Consider the following 21,967-nt stretch of genomic DNA (forward strand, 5'->3'; position numbering starts at 1 on the left):
CGAGGTGGTAGGTGTCACACCCATCAGTTCTCAGAACCCACTCCTGGTATTCCTGGGGAACCATAAGTAGAGACAGGGATTGAACCAGGCTTGGCCACATGCATACCAAGTGCCTTAACTTTCATACAATTTCTCCAGCTTATCTTCTTTATATTTTATTATCCCTTGCAGATTTTTTCTCCCATCTAAACCTATGTCCTTTAATTTCATATCATCAGACTATTAACCACTATTCCTCACTCTTATGCCATTCAATAATGCCAGTCTTAATTTATGGTTATTTCATAAATATGTAGGTGATTTTTTTCCCAATATCTTTTTCTGGATTTTTCATGAGCTATTATTTGGTCCTATCTTGAAAAAAATTTTTTAAATGTCAGTGATTTTTTTTATTTCTTTGCTACCTTTTAAATCAAATTACTCAACAGGATGTTCTACACTTATTGTATCCAATTCTGCTCCTCATCTTTTCCTTAAATTATTTGTCAGGTTTTTTCTACTATTATTAAACTGAAAATATTTGACAAATTATAGATGACTGCCATGTTGATAAATCCAATAGTCAGTTTTGAGTATTTACTCACTTTCTCTTCACTAAGTTTCTATGATACTACAATTTTTTTTTGTTATATATTTCTTCTCATTCTATTTTGCTGGTTCCTACTCCTTTCTCAACTCTTAATGTTTGAGATACTTAAAGTTACTCCTTGGTCTCTTTTTCTGCCCCAACAATACTCATTTCCATGGTGATCTCATCCAATTTTATTGCTTTTGAAAGCATGTATATGTCTTTTGATCCTTACATGAGTATTTTCAGCCCAGAATTCTTCAAAAGATTCCAGGATTGCATCTTAACATTAATTGGACTTTTAATGGGTGTTTAATATTTGACGTTTCCAACTGTTATTTTCAAAACATTCCATGAACCTATGTATTCAACGATTTTTACTGTCTCATGTCAACTTTATCTGAACAGAAAACCATTCTTGACTAGCCATCCTAGTCATTCTTTATTATTTTAATTTTCCCTTAATCTATATAGAATTCCTGAGGAAATTCCATTTATCTTGCCTTCAGAATGCATCACAGTGGGCCATATATATAGTATACGTATTAAGGCACTTGGCTGGCATGTGGTTGATCTAGTTCAATCTCTGGCACCATATATGGTTCAGTTACTAGCATTTTTTATTCTTTCAAGTCAACAAATTGAGTTGAGTGATTGCCAAATTGATTGCCAAATGTGTATTAGAATATACTGAGTAAGAAAGATAATTTATGAATTCTTAAGATAGAAGCTTAAAGGGGTCCGAAAATAGAATATATTTGGTACTTGAGCTGTAGAAATTGCTATTGGTGGATTGATTAGTCTGTTACTATCTTTGCTTATCATTCATTACTAAAACTATTTTTGGTTTCAACATAACCATATCATGGAAAATATGGCATGAAGTAAGCATTTACCAATGAGAATTCTAAGCTTTTGTTTTTGTTTTCTCTAAATTAACCTTGGTACTTTCTTTTAATGTATAGGGGTTTAGGTGTTCTTTCTTTAATGCCCAGCTGTTTATTGCATGTGAATTAACCCTAATTTAAGGACTTCAGGAAAGTATACTTATTTTTTTCACATTATCTCTCTGCTAGTGCAAATCTTGCATAATTTAGTATTATAAACATCATATTAGTGATTTTGTAAATAAGATCTGAGAGAAAATATTTTATTAGTCAGAGTTAATATGAAACTCAAGAACTAGAAGATTTGGGCTTGGAGAAAGAGTAGAATGGTTAAAGTTCTTATCTTGCATGTGGCCAACACCAGTTAGATCCCCAATAATATGGTCTTCTGACAACCACCAGGGGTGATCTCTGATCACAGATACTGGAGTAAGCCTTGAGCACTAACAAGTGTGGACCAACAACTAGGAGACAAAACTGAGCTGGGGTAGGAGTTGAAAGAGAGGGGTCGTTGAGACCTTGGTAGGGTCAGGGAGAGTGGGCACTGTGGTGATGGGTGTGGTATTGAAATTTGTACACATGAAACCATAATTAGCAGTATTGAAATTCATGGTAAATTAGTCATGTGATAAAAATAATTAAAATGTTGAGCTTCAAGCTTAGTAATAAGCTAGAGCATTGATGAAATTCAGTAAGGCATAGAATTTCTGAATATTGATTAAGTGCTCTTATAACAGGCAAAGCTAGGTGTGGCAAGGTAAACTTCTCTTAAAGAGTTTCCTAACCTTTGACATTGTCTAACCTTATCCTGTAGCAGAATTGATATCTGAGAACTTTCTGAAACTACAGACCTTTCGCTCAGGGAAACGTGTGAGGTTACAGGATGGATCCATTAACTAACAGTGGTATTACTGTATCTCATTATAATCAGAAGACAAACATGTCTTATCCTCTTAATTATTGTTAATATCATATATAATATAATACATGCATATATTACAAATATGTACAATAATGGGAATAGTGATTAGGTTAGCATTAGGTTAGCACAGCGGGTAGGGCGTTTGCCTTGTATGCAGTCTACCCAGGTTTGATTCCTCCGCCCCACTCGGAGAGCACTGCAACCTACTGAGAGTATCTCGCCTGCACAGCAAAGCCTGGCAAGCCACCTGTGATGTATTTGATATGCCAAAAACAGTAACAAGTCTCACAATTTGTTGTGAGATCTTACTGGTGCCCACTCGAGCAAATCGATGAGCAACGGGAGGACAGTGTTACAGTGCTATGAATTGTATGCTGCACATTATGTTTTGAGAAATAAGTACTAACTTTTAAGCACAGAATATAACTTGATTTTTTACTTTTTTCTTAGAAGGTAAAAATTATAAAAATTTGTGAAACAGGTGGACAGAAATAATACATCCAATAAAATGCTTCCCTTTTTTGCAACTCGCCTGTGTTCAATTCCTTGTACCTCACATGCTCTCTGAAGTGTGTTCCAGGAGTGCACTTTGAATGTAGAGACAGGAGTACGACCTGAGTATTGCTAGGTATAGCCTAAAAACAAACAATGTTTTCATTTCTTTTTGGGTCACACCCGGCGATGCACAGGGGTTATTCCTGGCTTTGCACTCAGGAATTACTGCTGGAGGTGCTTGGGGGACCATATAGGATGCTGAGAATCAAACCTGGGTCGGCCGTGTGCAAGGCAAATGCACTGCTGTGCTATCATTCCTGCTGTGCTATCATTCCAGCCCCCAAACAAACAAAATTTAAAGCAGAAGTTAACACAGTAACATTTTCTTAGATTTACAGAAAAGATTTATTCTGGAAAGATAGTCTTCAAATTCAGACTGTGTAAGGCTTATAAAAGTAGTTATAATTCTAAAATCTTTCAGAGAAGATTATGGTATTAAATGTAATATTCAAATTTAGTGAATAATAAAAGTTCTTCAGGATTTTTTAAGTAAACTTGAGTGAAACAACAAAAAATAAGAACTGAGGGAGAAGAGATGAGGTAAAATCAAAACTGTGATTTTGATGATCTGCTCTGGGAGGCCTGAGAGACAGTATGTAGGCTGCTTGCCTTGTACATGGCTAACCCAGTTCAATCCTCAGTGCCTTCAAATGTTCCTCGAGTCCTACCAAGAGTGATCCTGAACACAGAGCCAGGAGCTGGGTATAACTGAAAAACACAGGTGATTCACTATCTCCTTTGAACATTAAATTTAGCAGTGCCTTTATGAATGACATGGAATACCTGATAACTGTGAAATCAAGAATTTTAGTTGCAATATATAAAAGATGGCATAGAAAGAAGCTAGGCTTTTATTAGTCATTGTACCAACGCCATCTTTGTGTGATTTAGAAAAATATCATTCTGGGTGGACAGACTGAAATGACTCTGCTTTTCACAGTTCAGTGTCAAGTGTTTCATTTCTAAACTGTGAAACTCAGTGCTCTAACATGGAACATCACCAACAGGATGTAACTGATTAAGAATCCTTTGCTATCTGGGAGAGGAGGAAATGAGTGAGATGATTGGTTCAGTAGATAATAAGAAGAAACAATAATGCATTCTACATGAAAGCGAGAGTGCAAGAGTAGAAAGTGGACAGAGAAAAGAAGTAGAAGTAGAAGGCTCAAATTTTCTCATTTTGCAGTTTCAGGGCAGTAGAAATCCTTGAATTTTTCTTTATTTTTAAAAACCAGTTTGCACTCATCTGTGGTATATAAAGTAACAGAATGGGAGACTAACACCCAAGAATAGTAGAGATAAGGACCAGGAAGTTTTCTCCACAGCTTGGAAGTGGCCTCAAATGGCAGCTCAGATAGAGAGGGGAACACCAAGTCAAGGGCATTTGTAGGACCAGCTCAGGTTGGAAGATGCTTGCCGAATGTAGACTATAGATCCAACACAATGGCCACTCAATGCTTCTAGTGCAAATCACGACACGCAAAAGGAGAGAGAGAACAAAAGGGAATGCCCTATCTCAGAGGCAGGGTGGGAGGTGGGGTGGGGATAGGGGGGAGGATGGGGTGGGGGTGGCGGGAGGGCTACTGGGATCATTGGTGGTAGAGAATGGGCACTGGTAGAGGATGGGTAGTCCATCATTGTATTACTGAAACGCAAGCACGAAAGTTTGTAAGTCTGTACCTGTACCCCATGGTGATTCATTAATAAAAAAAATTAAAACAAATAAAATCAGATTATGTAGAATAAAAAAGTTTCATCAAGATACTGGGATTTACAATACTGTTAATTATACTTTTCATGCAGATATCACTCCAACAGCACAACCAACACCAGAGAGCTCCACCAGTGTCCCAGGGCCCCTCTCAGACCCCCTCCCATGTAAGCTCTGTTCAAAAGACAAAATCTCCAATTGTGATGACTTGGATTATTTGTTGTTCCCATACTATATTTCTTATTTATTCCAAATATGGGTATTTTTTTTTAAATTGTGGAGGTAGTTAAATCTACATACATATAAATACAAAATTGTAAATAAATGCTAAGTTAAAAAATACTTTTTTTCAAAAATTGTATGTCTTTCTTTTACAGTATATAAATTTTAAAATTAATACTCTTAATAATTCTGTGCTGATACATTTAAAAAGTTACCTGAAATAGACAGATTCCACTAAATGTAAAATTTAATTAGAGTGAAGAGAATTAAGAGTATTCTAAGGGGAAAATATGAATAGACCTAAACAACGATATAGCTGTGCTTTAACCTCAGAAAGGGAATATTGGCTTTATATTATAAAATGTTATCTTATAGATACTGTTTAAGTATCTGAATTAATAATTAATCAAAATCTCTATAGTTGAAAAACAATACTCTCAACCAGACATAGAACATTCTTTATAAATAAAACATTAATTTGTTATTGGAAACATTTAAAGCTCCTTGGCTAGCTAGGAGTAAAGAAGCCTTTCTTTTTAAAAATTTACTATTACTATTTTTTTAATGAATCACCAAGAGATACAGTTACAGACTTATGAACTTTCATGATTATGTTTAAGTCATACAATGTTGAATACCCATCCCTCCACCAGTGCCCATTCTCCACCATCCAATGTTCCGAGTAACCCTCCTGCCACCCCTACTCTTCCTCTGTGGCAGGCACATTCCTTTTATTCTCTCTCTCCCTTTGGGTGTTATGGTTTGCAATACAGGTACTAAGTGGCCATCAAAACAAACCTTTCTTAATCTAGTAGAGGGTACAGATAAAGTTCCATGCGTGAATGCAATACTCAGTGCCAGGTGCTGTTAAGTTTGTCTTGTCTTTACAAAAATCTCATTTAATGCTTCTTGCAAACTGGTTTCAAGGATTTGAATTCCCTAAGCTGTTGCTTATCCCTGCAGCTCTGTATCATTCCTCCAAATCTGAATGATGGGCTAGGTGGATAGTGTTTTCTTGGTGACATGTTCATTTCATTGAGATTTTGTACCATATCCCTCCATTATCTTCTGGCTTACAGTCTCTTGACAGTTCTACTGTGAATCTTACAGATTTTCATTTATACTTGAGTGCCTTTTTTGATTTTGCTGCTTTCAAAATTTTATGTTTGTTTTTTGCTTTTGCCGTTTTGAGTACAATATGTCTTAGAATTTTTCTCTTTGAGTCTATTTTCACTGGGTCCCTTCAGCCTTCTTAAAGCTGGGTGTCTGTAATCATAAATTCTGGAAAATTCTATGATTTCTTTAAGTGTTGGTTCTTTATCAAATTTGCCTTACTATTCTTAAGGGATTCTGGTGATTTTTATATTATTTACTTCACATATATTTATATTATTTCTTTCATTCCATAGTTCTCTGAAGTGCTGTTCATTTTGTTTTTCAGAATTTTCTCCAATTTCTGTTGTTTTCTAGAGGTTTCCTCCATCTTAGAGCTCCTTGATCTTTAGTCGCTTCTATTCTGCTGCTCAAAATTTCTATTGATTTTTTATTTACTTATTTTTAATTTTTTAATTGAATCACCATGAGATGGTTACAAAGCTTTCATGATTGAGTTTCAGTCATACAATGATTGAACACACATCCCTCCACCAGTACGCATTTTCAATTGATTCTTTTACTTCACCTTTCATACTCTTCTAATATTGGCTCTCATACTTTCTTGTGCTTTGCTGACAACCAGTGTCATTGAATTCATTAAGCATCCTGATCATGGTGTCACTAAACTCATTCTCTGAGAGTTTACAGAGCTTTGTCACTGGTGGACCCTTCCATGTTACTATCTTCACTCATTGAATTTGGAGGATTTTACATGTCTTCCCCATTGTGTCTGCTATGGTCCTGCTGAGCCAGGGTAAATCTTTGCAGCTAGCCACTGCAAGTCTCCAAGGGATTAGCTGGGAGTTGTTCTTTTCCTTCTCTGCCCTTCTTCACCCAGAGACAAAAAGTATAACGTGAGCAATGTAAGATGTGATGAATAGAGCCATGGTCATGTGGTTCAGGAGATGTGGAAATGGCCCTGGGAGGGTCAAGAGCAAGCAGAGTTTTAGAAGTGGAGTTGCACCTGCTGAGGTGGCAGCGGTCAGGTGTGGAGACTGCTGGGACCTAGTCAGAGGAGAGGAGAATCTGCCTCGTATTCCAAAAAGATCCCAGAGATGTCAGCTGGGAAATTCATCTCACCTGGGGGAGTAGGGGAGCAAGCAGAATTTTCAACACTGCATTTTTAGTGCTGCAGCTGCAGTACTCAAAAAAAAAAAAAGAAAACCTAAGTCAAATAAGGTTACATTACTCAAATGTAATGGGAGTTTTTTGAATCTAAAGATTAAGTTTAGGTTGTCCCTGGGGAGACTTTGACAAGATTCTCCTTAAAACAAATCAAAACAAAACAAAACAACACAACACAAAAAACTTAGGTAGAAGAAGTATCCCAAATTGTTTGAAAATAAATAACCTTCTTTTCATTCTTGGAATATCCTTTCTCCTCATCCCCCATATCATTTCTGTATTCATTTTTTGAGGTGATTTGGTTTTTTTGTTTTCTGCATTGTCAATAGATTTAGCGTAAAGCTTGATAAGTCCAAATACCTTGAATTTGAAGGTATTTAGACTTGGAGCCTAGCATTTTGTCCAGCTTATTCCTCATCTTTAAACATAGTTTTTGTCAGGACTAGACAGTAAACAGTAATAGCAGTAAGATTCCAAACCACAATTAATGGTGCTGGATGTCATGTTATGAATCAGCCCTTGATTCCTTAAAGAGTTATTAGTTATGGCAACCGGGCCTTAAATATTATTACCAAAAAGGATTTTGTGCTGCAGTTTCATCACCTTGTCTTTATGTGTGTTTATAAGGAAATAATAGGTGGACTAATTGCAATGTGAACTGTGGCATACATCCTACTTTAAAGTTACAGGAAACTTTCTAAGCCTTTGTTCAAATTACTTCATTTGGGGCTGGAGAGATAGTAAAGCATAGGACATTTGCCTCACATTCAGCCATCCCAGGTTCTATCCTGCACCAGGAGTGATACCTGACTGTAGTCAAGAGTATTCCCTGATCACTGCTGGGTGTGGCCCTCAAACAAAGCACACAAAAGTTACTTTGCTTCTTCTGTGACGAAGATTACGATTCAGATGCCTCAGTCTGAAAGACTGCAGTATAAATGCCAGAGTTATAGTCAGTGAGCTATAATATGACGGAGCTTGGGCATTTTTAGTTTTAGGCACATTGTCTCTTTTTGTATTTTTCGAAAATCATAACATTTGTGATTTTATTTTAGCCATGTCCTTTGGGAGCCCGAGATTTTCGAGAGAAACAGTGTGCAGACTTTGACAATATGCCATTCCGTGGAAAGTATTATAACTGGAAACCCTACACTGGAGGTAAGATGTAACCTGTCTTGCAAGCATAAAGAATACAGATATTCACAGGCATATTAGCAAATATTAGTGATAAAAATCAAATCAAGAAAGTGCTTATAGTACTAATAAGTTTTAATGTTTCTATTTCCGTTAATAAATTTTTTGGTAGCACAAATGATCAGAAACAGCTTTTGAAAGGCCTAGTTCTAATGTCGAAAAGATATTTTAACAGATTGGAGTTCATGTTTTGCATGCAGAAGGGTTAGATTTGATTCCCAGGCATAGCGTGATACCTGAGCATGGCCAAGAATATAAATAAATGATATGTTAAAAACAAAACCCAAGCACAGCTCTATTTAACAAGGTACAAAGATTCTAAAACAATATAAAATCAGACAATATTTTGGAGTAGTTAAGACTTCTTATAGGATTTACATATCACATTATAATAGTTTAACATAATAAATTATCACCCTAGGAACCAAAAAGATAGTACAGCTGGTAAGGCACTTGCCTTTTATGTGGATGATCCAGGTTTGATTCTCGGGACCCAATATGGTCCACTGAGTCCGCCAGGAGTGTTCCCTGAGCATAGAGCCAGGAGTAAGCCCAGAGCACTGCTGGGTGTGGCCCAAAAACAAAAAGAAGAAAAACAAGAAAAAAGAAATTACCACCCTTAAAACAATGTAAATCAACTCAAAAGAGTCCAGGAAAATGTCTTCTAATCCTTGGTCAGAGGTCAAGGATCTTTCCATAATTATTGTCATTCTTATTTTAGTGTTGGGGAACATTTCCATTCTTTAATTTGGGCATGTATCAAACACTAATGTTCTGCAAGCACAAGAAGTTTTCCTACACTCCCAGAATATAAACTAAACTTGGTTAGAATTTTTCTCTTGGAAACTTTGAATATACTTTAAAAAAACTTTTATTGTTTGTTTGTTTTTCTAACATTTTTGAAAATCTTCCAACATAGAGCCAATACTGAAAGAATTTTACAGTGACAGCTACATTGTTCACCACCAAGATTCTATCATCAATATTTTACTATTCTTTCTTTATTACATAATTAGTTGTCTATCCATCATATTTTGCTGCATTTAAAATTAATTATATCCATTAAGAGACTTTTCTTTATATACTCAACTTTCATAATATTAACCATAATTTTTTCTTTTTTTTATTTCATCACAACTTTCTTTTTTCTTTTTTTTTCATTTCTTTTTTTTTTAAATTTTTTAAATTTATTTTTTTAATTTTTATTTTTTTATTAGTGAAACACCATGAGGTACAGTTGTATATTTACAATTTTTTGTGCTTGGGTTTCGATTATACAATGATCAGATACCCATCCCTCCACCAGTGCCCATTTTCCACCACCATGGATAATATCCCCCACACCCCCATCTCCCCATCCCCCCGCCTCTGTGGCAGGGCAATCCCCTGTGTTCTCTCTATCCTTTTGGGTGTTGTGGTCTGCAAAACAGGCATTGAGTGGCAAACATGTTCAGTCCATAGTCTACTTTCGACATGCATCTCCCCTCCTGGGAGGATCCTCCAAACACCCTTTATTTGGTGCTCCCTTCTCTATCTGAACTGCCCTTTCCCCTAGAGTGCCCGGCTGGCCTCTAAGCCATGGAGGAATCCTCCTGGTACTGATGTCAGCTATTCTTGGGTATTAATCTCATATTTTGTTACTTTATATCCCCCAGATGAATGCAATCTTTCTATGTCTATCCCTCTATTTCTGACTCATTTCGCTTAGCATGATACTTTCCATATTGTACCACTTGTATGTAAATTTCATAACTTCATCTTTTCTAACAGCTACATAGTACTCCATTGTGTAGATGTACCAAAGTTTCTTTAACCAGTCATCTGTTCTTGGGCATTCAGGTTTCTTCCAGTTTCTGGCTATTGTAAAGAGTGCTGCAATGAACAAAAAAGTGCAGATGTCACTTCGACTATACATTTTTCCCTCTCTGGGATATATTCCCGGGAGTGGTATTGCTGGGTCAAATGGGAGCTCAATTTCTAATTTTTTGAGAATCGTCCATACTGTTTTCCAGAAGGGCAGAACCAGTCGACATTCCCACCAACAGTGAAGGAGTGTCCCTTTCTCGCCACATCCACGCCAGCATTGGTTGCTTTTGTTGTTTTGAATGTGGGCCAGTCTCTGAGGTGTGAGATGGTATCTCCTTGTGGTTTTGATCTGGATCTCCCTGATGATTAATGACGTAGAGCATTTTCTCGTGTGCTTTTTTGCCATTCGGATTTCTTCTTTGAGAAAGTTTCTGTTCATTTCATTGCCCTATTTTTGGATGGGGTTGGATGTTTTCTTCTTGTGGAGTTTAACCAGTATTTTGTATATCCTGGATATCAACCCCTTGTCAGATGTGTATTCGGCGAATATCCTTTCCCATTCTGTAGACTGTCTTTGTATTTTGGTCACTGTTTCTTTGGAGGTGCAGAAGCTTCTTAGTTTAAGATAGTCCCATTTATCTATCTCTGTTTTCACTTGCTCGGCCAGTGGCGTGGCATCTTTGAAGATACCATTAGCTTCAATGTCATGGAGGGTTTTGCCAACTTTGTCTTCAATGTACCTTATGGTTTCTGGTCTGATGTTGAGGTCTTTAATCCATTTTGATCTTACTTTTGTACATGGTGTTAGGCAGAGTTCTGAGTCCATTTTTTTTTGCATGTAGCCGTCCAGTTCTGCCAAGCACACTTTGTTAAAGAGGCTTTCCTTACTCCATTTCACATTACTTGCAACTTTATCAAAGATTAGATGATCATATGATTGAGGGGAGATATCAGTGTATTCAACCCTATTCCACTGGTGGGCATCCTTGTCTCATCCCTGATCTTAGAGGAAAGGCTCTCAGTTTTTCCCCATTGAGGATGATGCTTGCTGTAGGCTTGTGGTAGATGACTTTAACTATGTTGAGGAAAGTCCCCTCTATACCCATTTTGGCTAGGGTTTTCATCATAAAGGGGTGCTGGATCATGTCAAATGCTTTCTCTGCATCTATTGATATAATCATATGCATTTTATCTTTTCTTTTGTTGATATGATGGATTATGTTGATTGATTTCCAAATGTTAAACCATCCTTGCATCCCTGGGATGATTCCTACTTGGTCATGGTGTATGATCTTTTTGATGAGTAGTTGGATTCTATTTGCTAATAGTTTGTTGAGGATCTTTACATCTGTGTTCATCAGGGATATCGGCCTGTAATTCTCTTTCTTTGTGGTATCTCTGTCTGCTTTTGGTATCAGTGTGATATTTGCTTCGTAGAAACTGTTCGGAAGTGTTTTTGATATTTCAATTTCGTGGAAAAGCTTAAAGAGGATTGGGAGTAAATCCTCTTTAAAGATTTGGAAGAATTCACTAGTGAATCCATCCGGGCCAGGACTTTTGTGCTTGGGGAGACTTTTTATTACCATTTCAATTTACTTGATGGTGATAGGTCTGTTCAGGTATTCCAGGTCTTTTTGGTTCAGCCTTGGGAGTCTGTAGGAGTCTAGGAATTTATCCATTTCCTCCAGGTTTTGATGTTCCGTGGCATAAAGCTTCGGTTTATTAGGGTTTTCTCTCTCCCTTTCTTTGTGAGTTTTGCTAGAGGCTTATCGATCTTCTTAATTTTCTCGAAGAACCAGCTCTTGGTTTCATTGATCTTTCGGATTGTTTTTTTGGGTTTCCATCTCGTTAATCTCTGCTCTGAGTTTTATTATTTCCTTTCTCCTGTTCGGGTTGTGCTCCTTTTTTTTGGTCCTTCTCCAAGCTCTTAAGCTGTGAGGTTAGGTTACTTATGTGTGCTCGCTCCTCCTTCCTGAGGAATGCTTGTAGAGCTATAAACTTTCCTCTTAACACAGCTTTTGCTGTGTCCCATAAGTTTTGGTAACTCGTGTTCTCATTTTCATTCGTTTCTAGGAATCTTTTGATTTCCTCTTTGATTTCCTGTCTAAGCCACTCATTGTTCAATAGCGCACTGTTTAATTTCCAGGTGTTTGATTTAGTTTTCTTTTTTTGTGTGTGATTTACTTCTAATTTCAGCGCATTATGGTCTGAGAAGTTTGTTGATACAATCTCTATCTTCTTAATTTTATGGAGGCATGTTTTGTGGCTCAGCAGGTGGTCTATCTTGGAGAATGTTCCATGTACGCTTGAGAAGAATGTGTATTCAGCTTTTTGTGGATGTATATATCTACTAAGTCCCTTTCTTCCATTTTTTCCCTCAGATGAAGTATGTCCTTGCTAAGCTTGAGTCTGGTTGATTTATGAAGAGGTGACAAAGCGGTGTTGAAGTCTCCCACTAGTATTGTGTTGCTATTGATGTCTTTTTCCAAATCTATGAGTAGTTGTTTTAAGTACTTTGCTGGTCTCTCATTAGGTGCATATACATTTATTATTGTTAGTTCTTCCTGTTGTACAGATCGTTTGATCAATAAGAAATGGCCTTCACTGTCTCTTATGACCTTCTTCTCTCTGAAATCGATGTGGTCTGATATTAGGATGGCTACCCCAGCTTTTTTATGGGAGCTGTTTGCTTGTAGGATTGTTTTCCAGTCTTTGACTCTGAGTCTGTGTTTGCTTTGACTATTGAGATATGTTTCTTGCAGGCAGCAGAATGTTGGGTTCAATTTTCTAATCCATCCTGCCACTCTATGTCTTTTAATTGGTGCGTTTAGCTCATTGACATTGAGAGAGATTATTGTTATGGGATTTTGTCCCATTGTTCTGTTGAAATTTGGTGTATTTGAGGGGCCTTTCTTGCCTTAAAGTAGCCCATTTAGTTGTTCTTGTAACCATGGTTTTGAGTCTATGAAGTTCCTGAGCTGTTGTTTGTCTGTGAAACTGTGTGTTGTTCCTTCTCTTATGAATGAGAGTCTCGCTGGGTAAAGTATTTTTGGAGAGGCATTTATTTCATTGAGTGTTTTCACTATGTCCCACCACTGTTTTCGGGCCCTGAGGGTTTCATCAGACAAATCAGCTGTGAATTTTAAGGATGCTCCTTTGTAAGAGATTTCTTTCTTCGATCTTGCTGCTTTCAGAATTTTGTCAGAATTTTGCCTTTGTCTAAGGTTTTGGTCATTTTGATCAGAATGTGTCTTGGGGTATTTTTATTCGGATTTCTTCTAGCTGGTACCCTTCGGGTCTCCTGAATGTGGTCACAAGTTTTCTTCAGCTCTGGAAATGTTGTAGCAATGATGTCTTTGACAGTTTCTTCTTCATCAAGGTTTTCTTCCTGTCCCTCTGGGACTCCAGTAATTCTTACGTTAGCCCTCTTGGCTTCGTCACGATCTTCTCTTGCCATCTGTTCCCGAATAGTGAGTCTCTTTTCCATTTTCTGCTCTTTCCTGTAGAGTCTCTGAACTTCATCTTCGAGCTCACTGATTCTGTTCTCAGTGGCTGTTACTCTGCTTCTGAGGCCTTCCACTGAGTTTTTCAATTCGCCTACCAGGTTTTTCAGGTCTGACATTTCCGATTGCATTTTCCTCATTTATGCCTTCAAATCCTCTTGTCTTTTATTGGCATTGCTTTCCATTGTTTCTTTTAGTTCCCTAAGCATCCTAAGTAGCTCCCTTCTGAATTCCTTGTCAGAGAGGTTGTCTAACACTACAGTATTTTTGATGTCTTCTGGGCTAGCCTCTTCAATAAGAAAGTTTGGTGGGCTTTTGCATTGCTTTACCATTGTGACGAGTGTGGTTTAATCCTTCATATTCACTGTTACTATTCTGCTAGATAAGCAGTGTGAGTTGAGATAGGCTTATGAGTTATTGGCTACTGAGTTTCTAGTGGCTGAGCTAAAATAGAGAAGATTCCATCTAAGAAGGTAGCTTATGGTTTCTAGGGCATATGTAGTGGGAGAATATTTCACGGCCGCATTAGCGGCCACGGCTCTGGAAAGGGTCCCTGCGCTGGTCCTGCGCAGATCAGGGGAAAAAACCGGCTGTCCTATGAGATCGAGCTAGCTGCGCATGCCCAGAGAAAGTCCCAGGCCTTGGGGGCGGGCTGTACCTGAATCTATTAACCATAATTTAGTAGTTGTTTTTTCTTCTGAGATAAGGTTAAATAAAGTAAAATGTGCAAATCTTCCCTTGAGTTTTGACAGTTGTGTAGACCTGTAAAATCCTAGTGAGATTTAGAACATTGCCATTATATCCCAAATTCACATTCTCCTCAGAGTTCTTCCCAGTCAATAGCTGCTTCTGCCTTTTTCTTCCACAAGGCAAATAATGTATTGATTTTTTAACATTTTTACCATTAACTGGTATTGTCTGTTCCAGAATGTCATATAACTAAAATAATGGCATATTTATTGTTTTGTGCAAAACTTATTTAAATTTAATGTTTTTGAGGAATATCCATGTTATTGCATGTTTGAGTAGTCCATTCTTTTTTATTACTGAGTAGTATTCCATTGAAACAACCAGTGCATTTTTCCATTTGCTACTTCTGGAAAACTGAGTTGTTTCGAATTTTCAGATGTTATGAAATAAACTGCTATGAACATTTGTGTAAAAGTCTTTTTGTGAGCATATGTTTTTGCTTCTCTTGAGTAAATAAGAGTAAAATTGCTCAGAAAGAGTGTAGGAATGAGTTTAGTTTAAAAGAAATGATAGATATTTTTAAAAAGTGATTGTACTACCAACAATTGTACTACCAATGCGTGAGTGTTCATTTGTTCCAATTCCTTGCCAACATTTGGTGTTTTTAGTCTCCTTCTAGTGACTATATATCTCAGTGCAGTTTTAATTTACATTTTATGATCATTGATTATGATCATGTGCTTATTGTTAACTTTTATATAACTTATTTCAAATTTTCAAGTTCTTTGTCTACTTTTAACTGTTTTTTTTATTCAGTTTTTACGTATGAAATTAGGGAATGAAGTGTTGGGGCTATACTTGCCATTATTTAAGGGGTCACATGCAAGACAAGCATCTTAATCCCTTAATCTCTCTAGCTCCATGAAATATATTTTATAAGCATTTTTCTCATTGTCTGTGGTTTTGCTATTACTTTAATTTTTATTTTTGGAGGGTTTTTTGGTTTGTTTTCGTTTTGCTTTGGGGATCACACCCAGCAATGCTCAGGGGTTACTCTTGGCTCTGCACTCAGTAATTACTCCTGGAGGTGCTGGGGGACCATAAAGGATGCCCGGTTGGCCATATGTAAGGTAAAAGCCTTACCTGCTATACCATCACTCTGGCCTCTCCTATTACCTTTAAAATAGTGTTTAGATGAGTATAATATTTTAATTTTACTGAATTCTAATTTTTCAATTTTTTTCTTTTGTAGTTTTTATGTTTTATGTTCAGTCTTTGTCTCAATTCAAGAAGACATTTTCTTTTCTTTTTCCTTTTGTTTTTTGGGGCACACCCATGGTTCTCAGAGCTTACTCCTGGCTTTGCACTTAGGGATCACTCTGGCAGGGCTCAGGGGACCATATGTAGCACTAGAGATCAAACCCTGCTCTGACACGTGCAAGGCAAGAGGCTTTCCACTGTACTATTTCTCCTTGCTATCTCCAGAAGACATTTTTAAATGCTGTTTTGGTTTTTGTTTAAGATACAAATTTGGTCTTTATACCTATACCTAGGAGTATGAAAAATTGTGTATTTATAGTGGATTTGTGGATTCTACTTGTTTTGATGAATAGATTGTTAATACCATGCTCATACTGTACTCTCTTAATCACTGTAACTATATAATCTTGTGCACAGGTAAAGTGCGTTCCCAATGTTAATATTTCTTTCCGGAGTTCTTTGGCTTTTAAGTGCTTTGTATTTTCGTATAAATTTTATTTTTTTTTAAATTTTAGAATTAAGTTTTCTACTAAAAAAGTTCTGGGTCTATGATTGTTACCATTTTGAAACTGTGGATCAATTCAGGGACAGCTGATATTTGAAAATATCAGATTTCTAAAGTTTATGAATGCTGTGTTCTTTGTGTTTTCTATATTTTCTCTATATTTTATGTAATGCCTTCTGGATGTGTTTTATAATTTTAGGTGTAAGGTTTTGCATATATTCTTGGTAATTTATGCTTTTTTGTGTTATTGTTATTTAAAAAAATCAGAGCTTCCTATAGCATATAAAAATAAATTGATTTTGTCTGTTAATTTTGTATTCTGTGACCTTTCTAAATATACTTACCCTATTATATTTTTTAATTATATGGGAATTTCTTATAAATAGTTGCATTTTCTGAAAATATAGTCTCCATTGAAATATTTAAGCTTTTATTTTACTTAATGCACCAGCTTATTTTTTCAGAATAATTTGGCATGTATCGATTATATGTACTTTCCTTTACTATGTTAAGTGGTAAATTATTTTATGGAGTTTGTAGTGTCAGTGCAACATTTTGTTCCTAGGATAAGTTGCATGTGCCAATGATTTATCTCTTTTATATGTTACTGGATGACTTGACAATATTTTATATAGGATATTTGCATCTATGTTCATAAGAAATTTTGATTTGTAATTTTTTCTTACTGTATCTTCAACAAGCATTAGTATTAGTTGCTCTGAATTCTAGAAATGCTTATTACATGAGATTTGAAGGATTGGTATTATTATTAAAAAAAATAGATTTCAATTTTGGGACCAGAGTGATAGTACAGGGTAGAGTGCTTGCCTTGCTCAGCCCCAAACTGGGTTTGATCCTGGGACTTCATATGGTTCCCCTGAGTCTGCCAGGGATGATCACTCCAAGCAAGCAGTGCCAGGAGTAATCCCTGAGCACTTCCCCTATGGTTCATAAACAAGCCAAGAATAGATTTCAAGAGAAAATACACCTAGACTTGACACTTTCTTTGTGAAAAAAAATTATTGAAATTGAACTCCTTCAATCTATAAAAGATTATACTAATTTTGTTTTGTTCTTTTGGCCAGTCCAAAATAAAATTTAATATATTAACAAAAATTAATCATAACATATATTTAATTTTTTGTATCCGGCACCTTTAACTTTATTAAAATTTTTTAATTGAATCACCATGAGATACACAGTTATTGATTGGGTTTCAATCACAGGATGCTCTAATACCCATCCCTTCACTAGTGTGCATTTGTTATCACCATTTCACTCCCACCCCTACATCCCCCACCCCCATGCAGTCTCTCTCTCTCTCTCTCTTTCTCTCTTTCTTTCACTCTCTCTCATTCCTGCTTGAAGTAGTAGAGTCATTTTTTTACTAGTTTCAATAATAAGTGACTTATGTTGCAAGGAATCGAACCTGGGTCGGCTGCATGCAAGACAAACGCCTACCTGCTGTGCTATCACTCACCCTTTATTTTCACCTACAAATTAAAAATGTGATCCTCTATGCTACCCTATGACCTAAAATTATTTGGAATACTTGAAAATTTTAAACCTTAAAATCTTTTACTGGGTCCTCCTTTAAGCTATATATGCAATTAGAATAAATGTGATATTTTAGCAAAGAAAGAAAAAAGAAAGAAAAAATACACACCCAAGTTATATAGTTAGGAATGCCGTCTGTATGAATTATAAATTTGCTTTGGATACTATGGAAACACTGTTTTTTAAGAGAACCATTTATTTCTCTTTACTTTGTTTGTCCAGGTGGAGTAAAACCTTGTGCATTGAACTGTTTGGCTGAAGGTTACAATTTTTATACTGAACGTGCCCCTGCAGTGATTGATGGGACTCAGTGCAATGCAGATTCACTGGATATCTGTATCAATGGAGAATGCAAGGTTACTCAGATATAAATTTTACTCCTTTTAGATAGTATTCCTTAGTCAATACTGTGCTCAGTAATGCTTAATGCTGTGATCTCTACCTTTAGAGAAATTCCATTTTCAGGAAGGATGATAGTACACGCAATAAAAGATAAAATGACCACTCATAAGCAAACATCATGCGAATGTGGTTTATTCGGTTGTTCTAGTTAAGACTATCATAATAGTTAGAAATATTTTGGATTTAGTTTTTATTTTTAAAAATCCAAAGTCCCAAATATTTCGGATTTAATCCTTATTCTTCTTTTCTGTTTACAATATGATAAGATACAGAGTGGATTGGGACTCTGTTTCATGTGGCTGCCACGTGTCCTTACTGGATGTTTACTTGATATGTTTTTTAACATAATTTTCTCTCAAAGTGTGAAACCGTTATGCATCTCCTTTGTGTCCTTGGAAGCATTTACAGTGGTTTTCATTATCAAGTTAGTCTTTACCTTATTAAAGTATTTACTTCAGAGAATTAGCTAGACTGTTGGGAATTGTAGAAGCAAATCCATGCTCTTATTCCTAGAGCTGTAAATGAATCTTATCGTAATAGAAAAAACCACAAAAACCACTCTTCTCATAACTTTTTTCCTGGTTTGTTTTTGTTTTACTTTAAAGATAAGCACAAGATAAGCACAAAACTAATCCCAGAAACTGAGAAAGAAGAAATAAATATACCGTCTCTTTTGGTCTCACTTATAACATTATGCAAAAGTTTCCATCTTTCAGGCTACTTGTCTCCGAGTTCTAAATGTGGTGTGTGTGTGTGTGTGTGTGTATGTGTGTGTGTGTGTGTTACTTTATTTATTTTAGAAAAAAGCTATTTCTGTGGTAGTGTTAAAAGTTTTTTCAGATTACAAAGATTCAGGTACAGATTTTATTCAGTGTTTACACCAGTGACTAATACATCTAGGGGCTAGAATGACAGTAGAGGGGTTAGGGTGCTTTCCTTACATGTAGCTAATATGGATTTGATCCCCGGCATCCCATATGGTTCCCTGAGCACAGCAGGAGTGATCCTTAAGTGTAAAGCCAGGTGTAAGCTTGGAGAACTGCCATGTGTGGAGATAGATAGATAGATAGATAGATAGATAGATAGATAGATAGATATGATATGATAAAATGAAAATTTAAAAAGTAGAATTAAAGATTCTAATTTTACATATTTGGATCTCCTTTGGTTTATGATAATTTTATTCATCTGGTGGTAAACGGGCTTTTATTTTTGAAGATTTCCTCAGGGAAGGATTTCACAAACTTGATGTTGACACTGAAAATTGTATATCCAATAAAGCCAGTTGTTTTGAAAAGGACAAACTCTAATGATAGAGACAAGACTATTATTACTACAACCCTGTATAGGATTTTGTGTCATTTTTTTTATTTCTTCATTTTTTTAAAAAATTGAGTTTATGGGAGGGATACTGGGACACATGGTGGTGGAAAATGGGCACTGGTGGAGGGATGGGTACTTGATCATTGTATAACTGAAACCCAAGCACAAAACTTTGTAAGTCTACCTTATGGTGTTTCACTAACAAAAATTAAGAAACTAAAAAAAATTGAGTTTATAAGTAGAAGCCTGTGGCTTAACATTCTAATATTTAACAATTCGAGCATAGTGTGTATTAAAGGAAGAATAAATCTAGATTAGAAATAAAAGTATGCCTTCTTGAGCTAAAGAGATAGTACCAACTGATAAGGTGCTTGGTGTGGCAAACAGAACAAAAGGAAACAAAATAACAAGCAAAAAGCATAAATCCATGGGTAAGCGAAATTCTTTTCCTTCCAAACTTATGTGTTGAGAAATGTTAGCTACACAACTTACTAGAAAGGGTAGGTAAAGGTGAAAAGGGGGAAAATATTTCCTGTTTTGATTTCCTTTACTGGAAAAAAAAGCAAATAAACAAATTATACATTCTTGCTTAGTTATGGCTCCAAGAACCCCTCTTTTGACACACTGAATATTCTTCTCTGTTTTCAGCATGTAGGTTGTGATAATATTTTGGGATCCGATGCTAGGGAAGATAGATGTCGAGTCTGTGGAGGGGATGGAAGCACATGTGATGCCATTGAAGGGTTCTTCAATGATTCGTTGCCCAGAGGAGGTGAGTGTGTAAAGAGAGCTCTCCCTCACACCTCTGGTGTACTTGGATTAGCCAGAACACTTCATTCCCCTCCCTTAACTTTTAAATTCCTTTATTTAGCTAGACAATGCCTACCCCTTAAAAAAAGTTTGCTTTCAGTCCTTTAAACATTAAATGAAACTTCTACTATTTTAAGAAACTAGTATCCTCTTCAATCAACTTTATTTAGACTTTTCATCAAGAAGGGAACTCCCACACAACATTGATATAAGGGCCATGTGTTGAGAAAAATAACAGCACATGAACCAGTATTACGTATATCAAAGCTTTGTCAATATCTTGAGATAATTGTAAAGAAAAATACTGTATTCATGAATCAGAAGGGAAATTTGCTTAAATATCATAATTTATAATATAAAAAGTCAAAATAAGAGTGGTAGAATAAGGAAACTGTAATACTGAACATATAGATGCTCCCCTTTGGGCCGAGACTACTTATTACTGGCTATTTTCTGTGTTTCAGGATACATGGAAGTTGTGCAGATACCAAGAGGTTCCGTTCATATTGAAGTCAGAGAGGTTGCTGTGTCAAAGAACTATATTGGTAAGTTACATAATTTTTCTAGATTTTAAAAACTAATGAAGAAAGGTAATACTGTCATGAAGAAAAAGATATTCTACTTTGAGGTAGAACCTTTTCATGCTAAAATAAAGGGAGTTACAAGTTTTGTAGCACTGTAGTAAGAGCTAAATAAATAAAATTATTAGTTTATAGATGGTTGGAGTGATAGCACAAAGGTAGGGGGTTTGCCTTGCACACAGCCAGCCTGGCCGAGCCAGGTTCAATTCCTCCGTCCCCTCAGAGAGCCTCGCAAGCTACCGAGAGTATCTCGCCCACACGGCAAAGCCTGGCAAGCTACCCATGATGTATTCAATATGCCAAACACAGTAACAAGAAAGTCTCACAATGGAGATGTTACTGGGCCCGCTCGAGCAAATCGATGAACAACGGGAGGACAGTTTATAGATTACCCTTGGGGGGATTTTAGATCCTTTTTATTCAGGTATAATTAAGGTTAATTTGTATCTAGAAATAAACTGAATATGAGCATACGGACCTATTTTAGTTTCTTCCCAATACTCTACATGTCTCTCCTTAATCCAAAACCATTCTCCATTTTTTAATTGAGGTAGAATTTGACATAGAAAATGTTAGTTTCAGGGATATAGCACAATATACTAATAGAGCTTCACGGTAGACCTTAAAAATAGGAAACATTGGGGGCTGGAGTGATAGCACAGTGGATAGGGCATTTGCCTTGCATGAGGCCAACCCGGGTTCAATCCCCAGCATCCCATATGGTCCCCTGGGTACCACCAGGAGTAATTCCTGAGTGCAGAGTCAGGAGTGACCCCTGTGCATTGCTGGATGTGACCCAAAAAATGCAAAAACAAAACATAGAAAAAATTGTGTGGAGTTCATGCCCAATTTGATCAGCCTAATCAGTGGCTGAATAAATAGCAATACTCCTACATTGAAAAAAAAAAGGAAACATTGAATGCTAAAACTTATTGTTTTGCTTCTTTAGATTCTTTAAATTTCTTTTTTTTTAAATTTGACCTTTAAACTTTATTCCCCAACTTTTGAAAGTCTGTATTTAAAAGCTCATTTTCATCTTTTAAAAAAAAGTGTTATTTTTATTTTATTTTATTAAATCACTGTGAGAGAGACCATCACAAAACTATTTATGATTGGGTTTTAATCATACACTGTCCAATAACTATTCCTCCACCAGAGCATATGTCCCACCACCATTGTTCCCAGTTTCTT

General features: G+C 36.2%; 1 protein-coding gene across 1 annotated transcript in view; it reads left to right on the forward strand.

Moving 5' to 3' along the window:
- The window catches only part of ADAMTS6 (ADAM metallopeptidase with thrombospondin type 1 motif 6), a 312,693-nt gene that overhangs the window by 201,370 nt on the left and 89,356 nt on the right, over nt 1–21,967 (forward strand). Inside the window, exons 15-18 of the mRNA XM_056112563.1 lie at nt 8,201–8,303; nt 17,883–18,016; nt 20,034–20,157; nt 20,660–20,740. Coding sequence (XP_055968538.1) covers nt 8,201–8,303; nt 17,883–18,016; nt 20,034–20,157; nt 20,660–20,740 — 442 coding nt within the window. The remainder of the gene's footprint in view (nt 1–8,200; nt 8,304–17,882; nt 18,017–20,033; nt 20,158–20,659; nt 20,741–21,967) is intronic.

The sequence above is a fragment of the Sorex fumeus genome, unplaced genomic scaffold (genome assembly GCF_029834395.1).
Source record: "Sorex fumeus unplaced genomic scaffold, SorFum_2.1 ptg000018l, whole genome shotgun sequence".
Lineage (NCBI taxonomy): Eukaryota > Metazoa > Chordata > Mammalia > Eulipotyphla > Soricidae > Sorex > Sorex fumeus.